At 42.0% G+C, this 16,394-nt stretch overlaps 1 protein-coding gene across 4 annotated transcripts in view; it reads left to right on the top strand.

The window, feature by feature from the left end:
* The window catches only part of ryr1b (ryanodine receptor 1b (skeletal)), a 140,020-nt gene that overhangs the window by 93,327 nt on the left and 30,299 nt on the right, over positions 1-16,394 (top strand). For 3 of the 4 annotated variants that reach the window (XM_061781085.1, XM_061781084.1, XM_061781083.1), the window contains exons 73-80: positions 5,583-5,753; positions 5,848-5,907; positions 10,893-11,027; positions 11,232-11,344; positions 13,548-13,644; positions 14,385-14,491; positions 14,562-14,613; positions 15,516-15,578. In XM_061781085.1, coding sequence (XP_061637069.1) covers positions 5,583-5,753; positions 5,848-5,907; positions 10,893-11,027; positions 11,232-11,344; positions 13,548-13,644; positions 14,385-14,491; positions 14,562-14,613; positions 15,516-15,578 — 798 coding nt within the window. Of the gene's footprint in view, positions 1-5,582; positions 5,754-5,847; positions 5,908-10,892; positions 11,028-11,231; positions 11,345-13,547; positions 13,645-14,384; positions 14,492-14,561; positions 14,614-15,515; positions 15,597-16,394 lie in introns of all 4 variants that reach the window. The other variant, XM_061781082.1, reaches the window with a different exon arrangement.

Genomic DNA, 16,394 nt, shown 5'->3' with positions numbered 1-16,394 from the left:
CTGTCCATCAAGAGGGAGAAGCTGCTGAAAGTGAGGAAAGCGTACAGAAAAAGGCAAGAAACAAATTAAGTTCAGTGAAAGTGAAGTCAGGAAAAAAGTAAGGAAAAACAGTTAACGGATCTCACTGTCTATCAGCTTGTGCCCTGACCAAATTCACCAAAGTCGCGTGAGACTGGCGGTCTCCCTTGCACCCCTATTTAGATGTGGTCTGAGCAGTCATAAATTTAGACCCACTTTCCGCCACTAAATTGTCACTCCACCATGCACATCCAAGGACACACCCTAGCTGCGCCGTAAATGCCCAGTTTGGCGCAGACTAGTCGCCAAATTAGCAAACACATGCAGTGAGCCTTGCACTTGCATGAAAATCCAGATACGCCATCATTTTCGCCCTGGCGCAGATGCACTGTCTAAAAAAATTGAGCCAATAGGGTTGCAGGCCATGGCAAATGTTATTTTTAGTATTGGCGAGCTACAAATGGCTCGTGAGCCTGACTTTGGACACCCCTGTTTTATTTGCACCGAAAAGCCATGTGTCATCATCCTTTGCTGTCACCATTGGATCTGAGCATGCTGGACTGTCAGGGGGTTTTAAAGCTAGTGTCGGCTGCAGGTGGCATTCATCGCACTTACTAACTAATTTCGTGGCCAGACAGCAGACAGTAATGAGAGCCATAAGCCTCAAGACAGAAGTGTGTGAGAAGAGCGTCACTTTTTCCATATGTTGTTTTGCTGCAACCTTATTCCAAAATGGAATACAGTGAATCCCCGTTTTACCGCTGGGGATATGTTTGAGACCCACCAGCAACAGGTGAGTATCTGTGATGTAGAGCAATCGTTAATTATTTTTTTTGTACATAGTTTACCCCTTCCACACCTTTAACAGACATGCAAACACCAAAGCCATGAAAATGATGACAAAAAAATTCCTCCGGGACTACATGTTGATGTACAAATTTCAAATTAAAATTAAAATTGCCTCATTTCTTTGCTTTTTATGTTTTGGCCTCCAACTTGAGCCAGGCCCATCTCCTCCTGCACCTGTTGCCTGCTTCTCGCTGTGCCACATGAATACCATCCTCCTCTTTAAGCACTCATTCTGGAAAGAAATTGACTAAAATCATTGTCTGTTTCACTTCATTTTTCACTATTAGCAACTTCAAAGGCTAAAATATTAAGTACAATATTTTTCCATTTCTGAAACTGAAGTTAGTTCATTCTGTGTTGTGACATAATCCCTAACATTGCTCCGTCGCTTAATACAATTAACATTAACATCTGTAAACTAATTAGAAAATTGTCGGCACGTTTCCTAATTCATACAAAATGTACTAGCGGATCAGCTCTTGTCGCCGATGTTGTGGACCACAACCAGGGCCACGACCAGCAGCACCTCAAGGCAAAAATACAAAGGATCAGTGCAACAAATACGACATGGGCTGATCTGATGAGAAAAAATGTGGCTTAAACGTAAGAGTAATAGAGGATGTCCCCTCCAGAGGTGGGTAAAGTAGCCAAATATTGTACTCAAGTAAGAGTACTGTTACTTGACAATAATGTGACTCAAGTAAAAGTAAAAAAGTAGTCCTCCAAAAAATTACTTGAGTCATCGTAGTGAGCGACATTTAGATCATTGTAACGGAGTAAAAGTACCATTACTTCGTAACAGCAGAAGCGGCTGTGTTTTTTATTCTGGTCTCGTCAACTCCTGTGACTTCGAGCGCACAGGCGGAACCTCAGACCGCATAGTAGTCCGCCGCGGAGTAATATTCAAAATTACGTGTGTGTGTGTGTGTGTGTGTGTGTGGATGGTGGATGTGTGGAATGGATCTAGCTGCCAGCGTTCATAGGCTTGTACGAAACAAGCCTATGATGACAGCGACGGCAACCCAAAGGAAAAAAATCATCGTATCTATAGGATCCGCATAAATGGCCTATTTTGAGTTCAAAATACTGATTTGCATGTATGATTTAAACTTAGCAAAACACACTTTCTAAAGTATCCCTTAGTGCCTCTTTTCACTTGCTTGCTGTCAAGGATTGGGATATTGTTGAATGACATCACTTTGAAGAAACAAAAACTCGACCAAAACTGTCTAATTCGGTCCAATCGAAGTTTGCAAGCGTAATGCTAGTGTAAAATGTGAAACCCAATTGTTGGCTTCAAAGAAATTCGCATAGATGTTACAGTACTTATGATCCGTCAAACAACTCCTACTTTAGGACTTAAAGAGCAGCAACCAACCGAGCATAGAGCTGCAAATACTTTCCAGATGTACAGTGTGTGTTTGTGTGTGCGTGGATGTGAGTGTGTGTTACTAACAGTTAGGCGAGCAAGCCCATTAGAAAGTTGTTTGGACAAGAAGGTGTAGCTGTTGCTCAGAGAAATAACTCTTCAGTTACTTGTCGAGTCATACCGTGCGCATGCTGTGCCACTGTGCATGATGTGAATCTGGCCATCACATAATAAATGTTTCTTGTTCCATTTTCAACCCTTGCCACTCATTTGGTGATCCTTTTCAAGTGACTTCAGACTAATTCCAGTTTGGATGGTACACAAATCAATATTGAAAGGTTTAGGGAGATTAGTGGTTTGCATGATACAGTATGCCTTAAAGTCTCAGATTTTGATTTAACAAATATCTGATTGGGCGGCATGGCTCAGAGGTTAAGTGTACGCCCAGCAAATGGAGGAGCACTACTTTCTATCCCCGCCCGATTACATGTTGCCGTTGTGTCCGTCGGCAAGACACTTAACCCACACTGCCTACGAACGAATGTGGTTGGATGTTTGCTGGTGGTTGGAGGGGCCGTGACGCTTCTGTCAGACTGCCCCAGGGCAGCTGTGGCTTCACAAATAGCTTACCACCACCATGGTGTGACTGAGGAGTGCATGAATCCATTGTACCGCTTGATCTTCACAAGGGTCGCGGGCATGCTGGAGCCCATCCCAGCTATCTTCGGGCGAGAGGCGGGGTATACCCCGAACTGGTCGCCAGCCAATCGCAGGGCACATATAAAAAAAGAACCATTCGCACTCACATTCACACCTAGGGGCAATTTAGAGACTTCAATTAACCTATCATGCATATTTTTTGGGAGGATGTGGGAGGAAACCGGAGTGTCTGGAAAAAAAACCACGCAGGCACAGGAGAACATGCAAACTCCACACAGGCGGGGCCGTGATTTGAACCCCGGTCCTCAGAACTGTGAGGCAGAAGTGCTAACCAGTCGTCCAGCGTGCTGCGAGTGCATGCATAATACATGGAATTTATATATATATATATATTTATAATGCATTTCTTTGAATGCCTAGAAAAGCGTTATATACTTACTAATGCATTCTTATTTTTAATAAGTTTAATCCATTTTCCCCCTTTTGCTTACAAAAAAGACATTGATGCTATTCAAAGTAAGTTTACTTTTTTTGGATTTAGTTGGATTTTGTAGAGATTTTGTTGAGAAACAGCGCCAATAGCCATCTTTGTTCATCTATAGTGTATACAAAAAGCCTACACACTCCTGTTCAAATACTACGTTTCAGTGATTTCAAAAAATGAGACCAAGATAAATCATTTAAAAACTTTTCCCACCATTAAAGTTACCTATATCTTATACAATCAATTAAAAACCCTACCAAAAATATTTCCAAGAGGGGTAGATAATATGGCTGCAAAAGTATGCACACTCTCTTAACACTCTCTCCGTAACTGGGGATGTGGCTGTGTTATGCGCTGAAATACTATGCCACCAGGAATTGAATTTGAATTTACGAAGAACTGAATTTGAAAAAACATCATTTGAATTTGTATTAACTGAAGTCCAATAAAATTGAAAGTGAATGTAAGAATTTTTTTATCCGCAATGAAAATTCAAATGATATATTTTCACATTCAGTTTGATCATTTCAGATTCAGTTTGAAAAATTCAGTTTCAAATTAGCTGTGACAGACATCCGGGAACTGTAAGGAATAGCAATCGATCGGCGATACACAGATCTCATCTTCGGCCAATCGGCGCCTTCGTTTTTTATCACGTGACATAGGGATTCTCCGGAAAGTTAAATATTCTAACCAGCGACAGTATTTTGACCTTTATACCGGCTTTCCTTAACCTTTGTGAAATGCATCATACGGTCAGAAAGAGATAAAAAGGTGCTTCCTTTCGAACATAGGAAACGACATATCGCTCCAACGTGACTAAGTCGTCTTTCCGATTCTTTTCCAACATAACGTCGTCCAGGCATTTCCTCCCTGAAAGCCACTTGCTTTTATCTGTGACAAACAGACAGATGGATGAAAAATGCTTGGGGTTTATTTAGCTCAAACTTAATCCCAGTTGTACTATGTAATATTTGCTCATATGTATATGAACCAAAAAAGGAGAGCACTTGTTACCTGGCGTCGTGTTTCTGGCTGAGTTGAGTGACAAAAGAAAAGGAGCCATACACACCCGTCAACCGGCGGCGAGCGTCAGCTTTGTCGTCTAGAAGTGACGACATCAGTCATTGGGCGCTGAGCGATTACATCGATTTTATGCAACACACAGTAAATAAATTACAATTCACAAACGACTGTTCAACCTCCCTTGATCTGTACGGCCATAACAGAAATAAATACATCATTAAAATCAAACCAGAAAGCTCATCTATGATATTAATTGAAAAAGGCGAAAACGGATGTTTTTGCTATAATTATCGTTAGTTTTAGTTAGTTTTGTAAAATTTGTTTCAGTTGGTTATCGTTTTTTAAAAAAAGTTCTCGTTTTTATTGTATTTTGTTTACAAAAATGTTTATTTCAATTTTAGGTTGTTATTTCGTTAGCTTTCATTAACTATAATAACCTACTGCGCTTGCCTGGCGACCAGTTCCAGGTGTACCCCGCCTCTCGCCCGAAGATAGCTGGGATAGGCTAAGCACGTCCGCGACCCTAGGTAGGATAAGCGGTGCAGAAAATGGATGGATATAATAACCTTCGTTCAGAAAAACTCCACTTCAAACTCAGGTTAAATGGATGTCGACACTTACCTGCCATAATTTAAAGTGCCTCTAACTAACCCAAAATAAAATTCAGCTCTTCTAGTAGGCTTTTCCTGACATTTTTTCCCCTTTCTAACAGAAGCTTGAAGGTTTTTGAACTAACACTGAGTGATATTTGGAACTGTTCATGAATCTCTTCTGTTCACTGAGAAAAAAAACAAAAACTGGCATTTGAACAGAGGTGTGGAGACCTTTTTATATCCACTGTATCTATGCCAGCGACTCTTAGTGGCAGGCAAAACAATTCAACGCTTTTCCACTAGATGACAGAACGTACTGTTAACCTGTCTATCCAGCTTTACCTCGTTTTTATCGCTGTGGTCACTCAGTTGCTGCACTGATATGTTGATATTACTATGAATTATAGTGTAATAAAGACATTATAGCTCTTACTCTACCTTTCATTAGTGGTTCAATTAGAAACTACAGGTAGCGCATCTTGAAGTTGAATTGAGCGAAAATAGTCTGACGTGACAGTGAAAAGTGTCTACAGTAACCAGACAGTGCCAGGTCCACGTGAACGTTTCCTCTTCCCTCCTCTAGTCTGGAGGCTCCGAGCAGGAGCGTACCAAAAAGAAACGGCGGGGGGATCGCTACTCGGTGCAGACCTCACTCATTGTGGCGGCGCTGAAGAAGATGCTTCCCATTGGCCTAAATATGTGCTCCCCTGCAGACCAGGAGCTCATCAACCTTGCCAAGATCAGATACTCGCTGGTACTGTGATGCGTGGAAGCCACATTGAAACTCTCCATGCGCTGATGCCAATTCATTGGTGATAAAATGAAGTAAAAACTGTCTTCTCTCGTAGAAAGACACCGATGAAGAAGTAAGGGAATTTTTGCACAACAATCTTCATCTCCAAGGCAAAGTAAGTCAATTATTGTTTGTACACAACCTTATACACTCAAAAAGCTGCCAAAAAACAAGAAAAATAATGTCAGTAATGAATTGAGGAATATATGACTAAGCAAAATTGTCCGCCAATAACAGGTAAATTTGACTTGGCAAGATTTCTTAAAGTTAACATAGCGACACTAAAAAACTTCATCATTCTCTTAAAACTGTATCTACTGTATACCAGGGTAAGGTTTTAGTCCATGGGCCACATTCACCCTAATTTGATCTCAAGTGGGCCAGACCAACATATCCGTGGCATAATAAGCTATAAATAATTTGTCCATTTTTCTTTTGGTGCAAATAATTACAACTACATTGGGGGAAATATACACATTTATTGATTATTATCTTGTTGCAAATCTAGTTTCAAATCATATGAGCAATCTCAAATGTCTTTACAAAAATAAGTGCAATTTCAACAATGTTATGAATCAGATTTACAGTTGCAACTTAGAGATCATTATAGATCTATAAACTGCATGGACCTTTTATGAAACAACATATTCAGAAATCATTTTAAATTTACATAAATTTCCACATCCATGTGGAAATCTTGAAAACCTCAACTGAGTCATCACACCATACAAACTAAACACAAAACACAAAATAAATACATCTATTAGCTATGTCTATTAAGGACTTACATATCCACAGTAAGTGCAAAGTAGAAACTTGAATTAGCTGCTTATACTGTAATAGTCAGCCAGTAGCTCACCATAAAAAGGTGAAAACACAAACAATGAATCTATATTAATTAGGTCAGCATAAACACAAACAATTAGCAAGCCCTCTCCAACTATTCACATTCATCAAATTAGCTTGGAGCCTACGTCGAACTAAAGAAAAGTGACTTTCAGCTTTTCCCTGTGAGGGCTCACTGCCATAGCAAGTCACTCGCGTGATTTGTTTGTCTGACGTAGCCCAAACATTTTCATCTTGGATTAAATAAACCCATGTCCCAATTAACTTTACAAACTCCTTTTTAACTGCATACGTGCACATTTGCACAAGAAACTACTTTCAAGCAATCAATGCGATACATATATAGGTATTGCTTCTGCAGGAGTTACTCAATGTTTCTTACTGCATATGGATTGCAGGCATGCCCCGACGCGCTGATCTCTCTCAGCTTCGTGCATGTCACGTCACGCGATTCACAGCACTTCTGGTTCTACGATGCTTGTGTTAAAATAAAAGTATAAGTTTCAAAATAAGAGTTTATATGTATAAATTAACTAAAACTTGCTTGACATGCAGAACAATGCCCGTGCCTGCTTTTGGCCCGCGGGCCATACATTTGACAACCCTGATCTATACTATCATCACGTATAGAATTATGCTATCCATCCATTTTCTGAGCCGCTTCTCCTCACTAGGGTCGCGGGGTGCTGGAGCCTATCCCAGCTGTCATCGGGCAGGAGGCGGGGTACACCCTGAACTGGTTGCCAGCCAATCGCAGGGCACATAGGAACAAACAACCATTCGCACTCACAGTCATGCCTACGGGCAATTTAGAGTCTCCAATTCATGCATGTTTTTGGGATGTGGGAGGAAACCGGAGTACCCGGAGAAAACCCACGCAGGCACGGGGAGAACATGCAAACTCCACACAGGCGGGGACGGGGATTGAACCCCGCACCTCAGAACTGTGAGGCTGACGCTTTAACCAGTCGGCCACCGTGCCGCCAGAATTATGCTATTTCTTATGTTAACATAAATTAAATCACTCATAAAAGTTTTTTTTTTTAAAGTAAAAAAAAAAACAACTTTTACTGTAATGCATTTCTTCATTCATTACATAAAAACCGCCTGGTACAAAGATACTGTATATCTCGGCAGCATATTTTTCCTTGATTCCTTGAGGTATTTAATTGTGGTTAGATTTTAGTTTTTGCAGTCTATATAGTGGTCGCGGGTGTTTATATACTCAACTGCAGAGACTATATGGCGTCTATTTGGGGTAAGGTGGGCATTTTTATTAAATCCATCCATCCCTTTTCGATAGCGCTTGTCCTCATTAGGGTCACAGGTGAGATGGGGTACACCCTGGATTGGTCGTCAGCCATTCGCAGGACAAACAACCATTCACACTCACATTCACACCTATGTACGTCTTCAATCTATTATATATTTTTTTCCACAAATAAATAATGATAGTTCCATCCATCCATCCATTTTCTGAGCCGCTTCTCCTCACTAGGGTCGCGGGCGTGCTGGAGCATATCCCAGCTGTCATCGGGCAGGAGGCGGGGTACACCCTGAACTGGTTGCCAGCCAATCGCAGGGCACATAGAAACAAACAACCATTCGCACTCACAGTCACAGTCATGCCTACGGGCAATTTAGAGTCTCCAATTAATGCATGTTTTTGGGATGTGGGAGGAAACCGGAGTGCCCAGAGAAAACCCACGCAGGCACGGGGAGAACATGCAAACTCCACACAGGCGGGGCCGGGGATTGAACCCGGGTCCTCAGAACTGTGAGGCTGACGCTCTAACCAGTCATCCACCGTGCCGCCATAATGATAGTTAATTTAACTAATTTAAAAATGTATATGGAAAATGTATTGATGGATATTACAATATAATATCATTTTGTCATAATATAATACACATGCCATAATCTATTCTAGATTTTATTATGAAACCCGTGAAGGGTAGGGTCTTTATTTTCACTGCAAGTTGCAAGTCCCACCCCTTGTTTAAAACATGTATCTCTAACCTTTGTCCACATAGGGAGCTTAAAAGAGGCTTCAAGGTAAATTACATGGTGTGTTCTGCTGAGACTGAAAAAGGAGGTTGTCTATTTGAGGTGTGGTGCTTATTTTTTACAGGGGGGATGCACCCAGGCTTAATTGGGGCTGGCCTCAATAGAGGCAAAGGCTACGATTTAAGAAAATACAGTACATATACTACCTTACTTACAAATTATGTACATTACGTTACTTTTTCGTGTATAATGCGCTTTTTTGCCCCCAAAAAATTGTCAAACCGCAATAGTGCGCATTATACCGAGGTATAGGGGAAAATGGAAACAATCTTTCACATTTTATAAATATATGCCGCTATCTAGAGGTTATGAAAAAGCTGTACACTTTCCTTCCAAAGTCCCACTCATTAGTTATGAGAGGTGTACAGGTTCATTCTAATATGCCACCGCCACCTACTGGTTATTAAAAAAAGGTGTCGCCTACACTTTCATTCCAATATGACAGGGGTACGTATGACTGCATATATGTACAGTTGTGCTCATAAGTTTACATACCCTGGCAGAATTTGTGAAATATTGTTTTTTTTTTAAATATGACTGATGACTGAACAACCATCATTAATTTCTTTATGGTTATGTTTTGTTTAATGATTATGCTTTTCTGCAATGCTTGACCGTTTAATTTGAATCCCATTGAAATAAAATTGAATCTGTTTCGCCTGACCCTTCTTGTTTTCTTGAAAGAATTGTACCCATCTTACAAATTCTGCCTGGGTAATCAAACATATGACCACAACTGTGTGTTTTCTAATTTTCTAAATAAAAGTAGGGCTGTGAATTTCAAAATAAGAGCAATTTAAATAAAAAGAAACTATTACGTTTTCAAATAAAGTGCTTAACTTCAGAATAATTCTTAACTAAAAAACTAACAAAATACAGATAATACTTCATGTTTTGATCATATGGGTAGAAGCAAACTCATGCATTGTAAAAATGCATTATACATAGGTAGAAGGGTTTTCCAGAATTTTGAGGTCAACTTGGCTGTGCGTATTATACAACCCCAATTCCAATGAAGTTGGGACATTGTGTTAAATAAAAAAAAATAAAAAATAAAAATAGAATGCAATGATTTGCAAATCATGTTCAACCTATATTTAATTGAATACACTCCAAAGACAATCTATTTAATGCTCAAACTGATAAACATTCATTGTTTTGAGCAAATCATTAATTTAGAAACGCCGCCGGCTTCTCTGGGTCCGAGCTCATCTAAGATGGACTGATGCAAAGTAGAAAAGTGTTCTGTGGTCCGACGAGTCCACATTTCCAATTGTTTTTGGAAATTGTGGATGTCGTGTCCTGCGGGCTAAAGAGGAAAAGAACCATCTGGACTGTTATGGATGCAAAGTTCAAAAGCCAGCATCTGTGATGGTATGGGGCTGTGTTAGTGCCATTGGCTTGGGTAACTTACACATCTGTGAAGGCACCATTAATGCTGAAAGGTACATACAGGTTTTGGAGAAACATATGCTGCCATCTAAGCAACGTCTTTTTTATGGACGCCCCTGCTTATTTCAGCAAGACAATGCCAAACAACGTTCTCCATGTGTTACAACAGAGTGGCTTCGTAGTAAAAGAGTGTGGGTACTATACTGGCCTGCCTGCAGTCCAGACCTGTCTCCCATGGAAAATGTGTGGCGCATTATGAAGCGTAAAATACGACAACGGAGACCACGGACTGTTGAACAGCTGAAGCTGCACATCAAGCAAGAATGGGAAAGAATTCCACCTGCAAAGCTTCAACAATTAGTGTCCTTGTTCCCAAATGTTTATTGAATGTTGTTAAAAGAAAAGGTGAATGTGTTGCAGCCATAAAATTCCAAGTTAATGATTATTTGCTAAAAACAATGAAGTTGATCAGTTTGAATATTAAATATCTGTCTTCGGAGTGTATTCAATTAAATATAGGTTGAACATGATTTGCAAATCATTGTATTCTGTTTTTATTTATGTTTAACACAACGTCCCAACTTCAATGGAATTGGGATTGTAAATGGGTGCGCATTATACACGAGAAATTATGGTATTTCAGTATACTGTGTATCATTTTTGTGCCATTTTTGTTTGGTGGTGCCTGTGATATTTCTCTATTGCAAAACTGTATGTGCCTTGGCTCAATAAAGGTTATAAAATCCTGTATTCATGAACATGAATAAATACATACTGCAAATGTGTGACTTGCAGGTGGAGGACCCAGCCATGCGCTGGCAGATGTCTCTGTACAAGGAGATGTCTGGGAAGGCTGAAGATGCCGAAGATCCCGAGAAGGTGGTCAAAAGGGTCCAAGAGGTGTCTGCTGTTCTGTACCACATTGAGGTGGTGAGTAAAAAGAATACTAATCTAGCAGCAGATGTTTCTTGTTGACTAAGCTTCACTAGAATTTGATGAATAGTACAGTGGATTTCCTTTGTTATTTTTATAGTATTGTTTGTTAACACAAATTTAGAGTTGCACCCCAACTTCGTTGTATCTTCACAATATACTGAAAATAAAGGCTTTCTATTCTATTCTATTCTATTTCAGACAGAGCATCCTTTCAAGTCTAAGAAGATGGTGTGGCACAAGCTGCTGTCCAAACAACGTCGGAGGGCCGTGGTGGCCTGCTTCAGGATGACGCCCCTCTACAACATACCCACGTAATGATTCCCCTCATACTGTGGTTCTTAAACCGGGGTCCACAGATCCCTGGATAGCCGTAGCTTGGTGGTCCGCAAAATAATTAGTAATAAATTGTTGTCGTATCATTTAAAAAAAGTGCATGCCTACGTACAGTACAAGGAAATACATAAATCATTACTTCCCCCTACCTTATCTTGGGGCTAATTAAAAGCTCTGACATGATTATGGCATGTCATATAAATCTGGTATGCCTGGCATGAATTAAGTTTCCAAACCAAATGACATATTATTAAAGGAGTGGAATTGTATGAATTTTATAGTTTTAGGGACTAAAGGTCTCACAATTTGTAATCGAGCAGTATTGAACTGGACCCAAAAGCAGATGGAGGCGGAGGAAGTAGTTGATAAAGGTTTATCTGGGGATAGCGCAGGGTCTGTATCTCCAAGGCGTGAGGGTGGTCCGTAGGAACAAGGAGCATGCAGGAAGGGGAGCGTGAGCAGGTGGGCGATCTGGACGGATCAGGAGACATGGGAGGACCCCGGAGGCGGAGGAGAGCACAAGAGTATAAGTACATATGCAGGTCACCAAGTAATCTTTTCAAACACAAGAGTAGGAATGCGAGAGTCGGCCTGTGTACCAAAGATGAGCGTGAATACTCTGGCGCTGGATCCCTGGATCTGGCAGCCTTTAATGCAGGCTGTGATGAATGCTGATTGAAACCAGATGTGCGGGCAAGGAGGTGATGATTGCTGGAGAGAGAGGGAAAAATGAGGCACAAAGCGCCACCCAAACTCCACAGAGGAACTGCAGGGCACAGATCAAGACAGTATCTCAACCCCCCACCACCCCCACACCCCCCAACAGACACCTCCTGGCGTCCTTCCAGGCAGGGTCCACTGAAATGGAGAGCTGGTGGAGGTGAAACTGGTAAAAGGAACGACCACTTTACTGTAATCCCGGATGAATCAACGGTAGCAGTTTGCGAAACCCAGGAAACTTTGCAGTTCCTTGCGCGTGGAGGGAATGGGCCAGTTGACGACTGCTTGGATTTTAGCTGGGTCCGGTTGTTGTTGTCCTTTGGCAATGATGTATCCCAGAAAGTGTACAGAGAAGAGGTGGAATTCACACTTTTCAGGTTTCACAAAGAGGCGGTTCTCAAGGAGGCGCTGAAGGACTTGGCGGACATATTGGCGATGTTCTTCGGGAGAGCGGGAGAAGATGAGGATATCATCTAAATAGACAAAGACGAACTGGTTTAACATATCACGGAGGACGTCGTTGATGAATGATTGAAAGACTGCGGGGATGTAGGTTAACCCAAAGAGCATGACCAGATATTCAAAGTGTCCAAGGGGGGTATTGAAGGCAGTTTTCCATTCGTCCCCCTCTTCAATGCGGAAGAGATGGTATGCGTTGGTGAATATTGGGGCGTCAGAGATACAGTACTTTTCTCCCTTGTCTCTAGTGGAAAGTTTGAGAACCCTTGCCCTAATACACAATGATACATGATACAGTATCTTCCACATCGAGAGGAGCCAGATGAGGTGGCTGGGGCATCTGATTCGGATGCCTCCCGGACAACTCCCCGGTGAGGGGTTCCGGGCACGGCCCATTTGGAGGAGACCCCGGGGACGACCCCGGACACGCTGGAGAGACTACATCCTTCGGCTGGCCTGGGAACGCCTCGGGATCCCCCCGGAAGAGCTGGATGAAGTGGCTGGGGAGAGGGAAGTCTGGGCGTCCCTGTTAAAGCTACTGCCCCGCGACCCGACCTTGGATAAGCGGTAGAAAATGGATAGATGGAAGGATACAGTATTTCAAGGACAGTACGAGGAGTAGGACCCAAATGCAAGACACAGGCAAAAGACACACTATTCAATAAACAGGCTGGGTTCGGTAAAGGGGGAGACAGTCAGCGAAGGCAACTGTATCCAAAAACGTGAGATAAAAAAGACACAATCAATATTCAAACAGGGTGAAAGCTTACTATGAGTCAGTGGTGAGAACATAGAATGCTGAAACATGACTGCAAGGTACAACGAACTGACGACTAGAATGATACGCGAGGTTGCATACATGAGGTAATCGGGGATAACGAGGTGCAGGTGAGAGATAACAATCAGGACCAGGTAAGCACAATACGGGGAGGAGTGGCAGGACACACACAAAAACACTAACAGGACATGATGATTTGATCCTAATGACACATCCTCCCACAGGCACAGAGCCACCAACATGTTTCTGGACGCCTACAAGCGCAACTGGTTGGAGACAGAGGGCTACTCGTTTGAGGACAAGATGATTGACGACTTGTCGGTATGTCATCTCCCCCTTGCACCTTCAATCGTTTGCCAATTGCAATTTTATGAACTGTTACATACTGTTCAGGTCAAGTTTGACCCGTGCTGAAATTTGACCGCACTAAAAATACCCAAAATGTCATTATTTCACCCTGAAATTGAATGACTTTCCAAAAGTAACCCAACATACCCAAAAATAAAAATATGAAAAAATACTTTTGTACAGGTGCTACAAAGTTTGTGGACACTGAGGCTGTTCAAGGTCAAATTTGACGTCAAATTGGTGGGAATTTGTGAAACTGAACATTTCCACAAATCTGTGTATTTTTTTTTATGAGACTGTGGTATCAGTGTTCAAGAGGGAGCTTGAGAATTGTCTGTGTTCCCACAACATTTGTCTGCATTCCCACCACATTTGCACAGAGTGTGTGCATGTGAAACTGTTTGTCTTTGAAGGGTTATGGGGGAATCTTGAAACAATGACAGAGTAAAACATTATAAGAATTACCATACATACTAAAACAAGAAGTCAAGTAAAAGAAACAAGTATGAAACTAAAGAAAATCAAAAATACACTTTCCCTTTTCTCTCCCTTTGACTAAGGATTAATCATCCATTTGAGACATGCTATGAATAAATTTTGAAAAGATCTGTAGTTCATAATTTTATATAAACTACAATTATGAATATATTCTTCATTTATTTGCATTGAAAATGAGCGGTATATAAGGGTTAAGCTGTATTTACATTTAATAGAAAGCCCTGGAGGAAGAGGAGGAGGAGGAAGAAGAGACTGAGACCAAGCCCGACCCGCTTCATCAGCTCATTCTGCATTTCAGCCGAACCGCTCTCACAGAGAAAACGTAGGAACGTCTCGGGTTCTTCTACTGCTTCTTCTTTTTGTCACCACAATTCATTCTTTTCCTTCCTCAGAAAACTTGACGTTGACCACCTCTATATGTCATACGCTGACATCATGGCAAAGGTAAGATAGTGAGATAGAGAGAGAGCGCGAGAGCACACTGTGCAGTGAGTATGTGAATAACAGGCTCCTTTGAATGTTTTGGTACAAGAGCTGGGTTAGTGAATACGTTTTTTGATGGAAAACTAATATAAAAAATTTATTGAACTGGCGGCACTTTTGGCGATTGGTTAGCACGTATGCCTCACAGTTCTGAGGACCTGGGTTCAAATCCTGCCTCGCTTATGTGGAGTTTGCATTTTTTCCCCGGGCCTGAGTGGATTTTCTACGACTCCGTACTCCAGTTTCCCCCCACATTCTAAAAACATGCATGGTAGTTTAATTGAAGACTCTAATTTGCCCATAGGTGTGAATGGAGAGTGTGAATGGTTGTTTGTTTACATGTGCACTGCGATTGGCTGGTGACCAGTTCAGGGTGTGCCCCGCCTCTGGCCCAAAACATAGGCTTAAGCTTGCCCGCGACCCTAGTGAAGATAAGTGGGACAGAAAATGGATAGATGTATTGACCTGCATGTACCCCCCACCCATTGCTGACGGAAACTCTGGAGTTTCACTCAAATCTGCCGGGGCCACAAACGTGCTCCATGTTTTATCCCTAGAAAGCCTCAACAGAATGTGACAAGCTGGTAGGGAACCCACTGGTGTCTGTGGTATACCGCGGGCTGAACCGTAGCGCACTTTTGTGTCTCCGGGACTCAGCAGCCTTGTCTCCTCAAGACCCGTCATGGATACTGTGAGAGACTGTGAGGCTTGAATTTGGAGAAAAAAAATGGGAAAAATCCCACACCGCACTGCACTGCTGTGTAGCGTCAAGGATCCCTTGTAGTGTTAGTGTTATTGCAGATCTTGTCAAAGCATACAAATCTTGATTTTATTTTGCTGTTTTTCCCCCCATCTTTCTGCAGAGTTGCCATATTGATGAGGACGACGAAGGGGATGAACAGGAGGGTGAAGAGCCATCCTTTGAGGTGCGGCAGACAGAGATGGTATGGGGGGACCAGGGGAAGGGGAGACAGGGGAAGGGGAGACAGGGGAGTCAGCGAAGAAGCAGCTCCCCAAGCCACCAGCGACCACACGGCATCAGCACACTCGCACCCCACCCAGACACACATTCATCATTTTTTTTTTTTTTTTTAAATCGCGTGTGGTATCACTTGCAACACGTCCTGCGATGGTGGACTGAGCTGTGCATGCCTTTGCTGGACTCATCGCAGATACTTTATTTTGATCCCCCAGTCCCAAGTTGCAGGTCCAAACGGATCGCTGCGTGGCCCTCCTTTCCCCCACTCACACCCTCCCCTTTACTCACCTACTCATTGTTCTGTGTCTCACTTGATAACTGGAAAACTAACCGAGACACTCGTTTGATTTTGTTTGTCTTTCCCCCATCCCCTGATTTGCTGCAATGTTTTGTAAGTCTCCCCTTTCTGTGCTAATGACAGTAAAAGCATGCACAGTGCACGGTCCCACACACACTTTACAACCCTTACAAAACTCTTACAACATACATGCTGTAGCTACAAGATAAGCCAACATTTGTAATTGGAAAAAAAGGTTCAGAACATTGTACATTCAGTCAGGTTTATGATAGGAAGGGAGGAGATGGATGGGGTGAAGTCATGTCTTGGTCATGATGTTCAGTGGGAGGATAAAAGAGTCATGTGTTTCAAAGGCTCGTAATGTACTGTACGATATTGTACTGCGACACAATGTAGTGTAGCTGCATTATAAAAATCGTAGACAGTGGTGCCTTGCGATACCATGACCCGACTTATGGGTTTTTA

Source organism: Phyllopteryx taeniolatus, chromosome 8, assembly GCF_024500385.1.
Source record: "Phyllopteryx taeniolatus isolate TA_2022b chromosome 8, UOR_Ptae_1.2, whole genome shotgun sequence".
NCBI classification, from domain to species: Eukaryota; Metazoa; Chordata; class Actinopteri; order Syngnathiformes; family Syngnathidae; genus Phyllopteryx; species Phyllopteryx taeniolatus.
The sequence above is the reverse complement of the archived record's forward strand: the minus strand, read 5'-3'. Positions and strand labels throughout refer to the sequence as shown.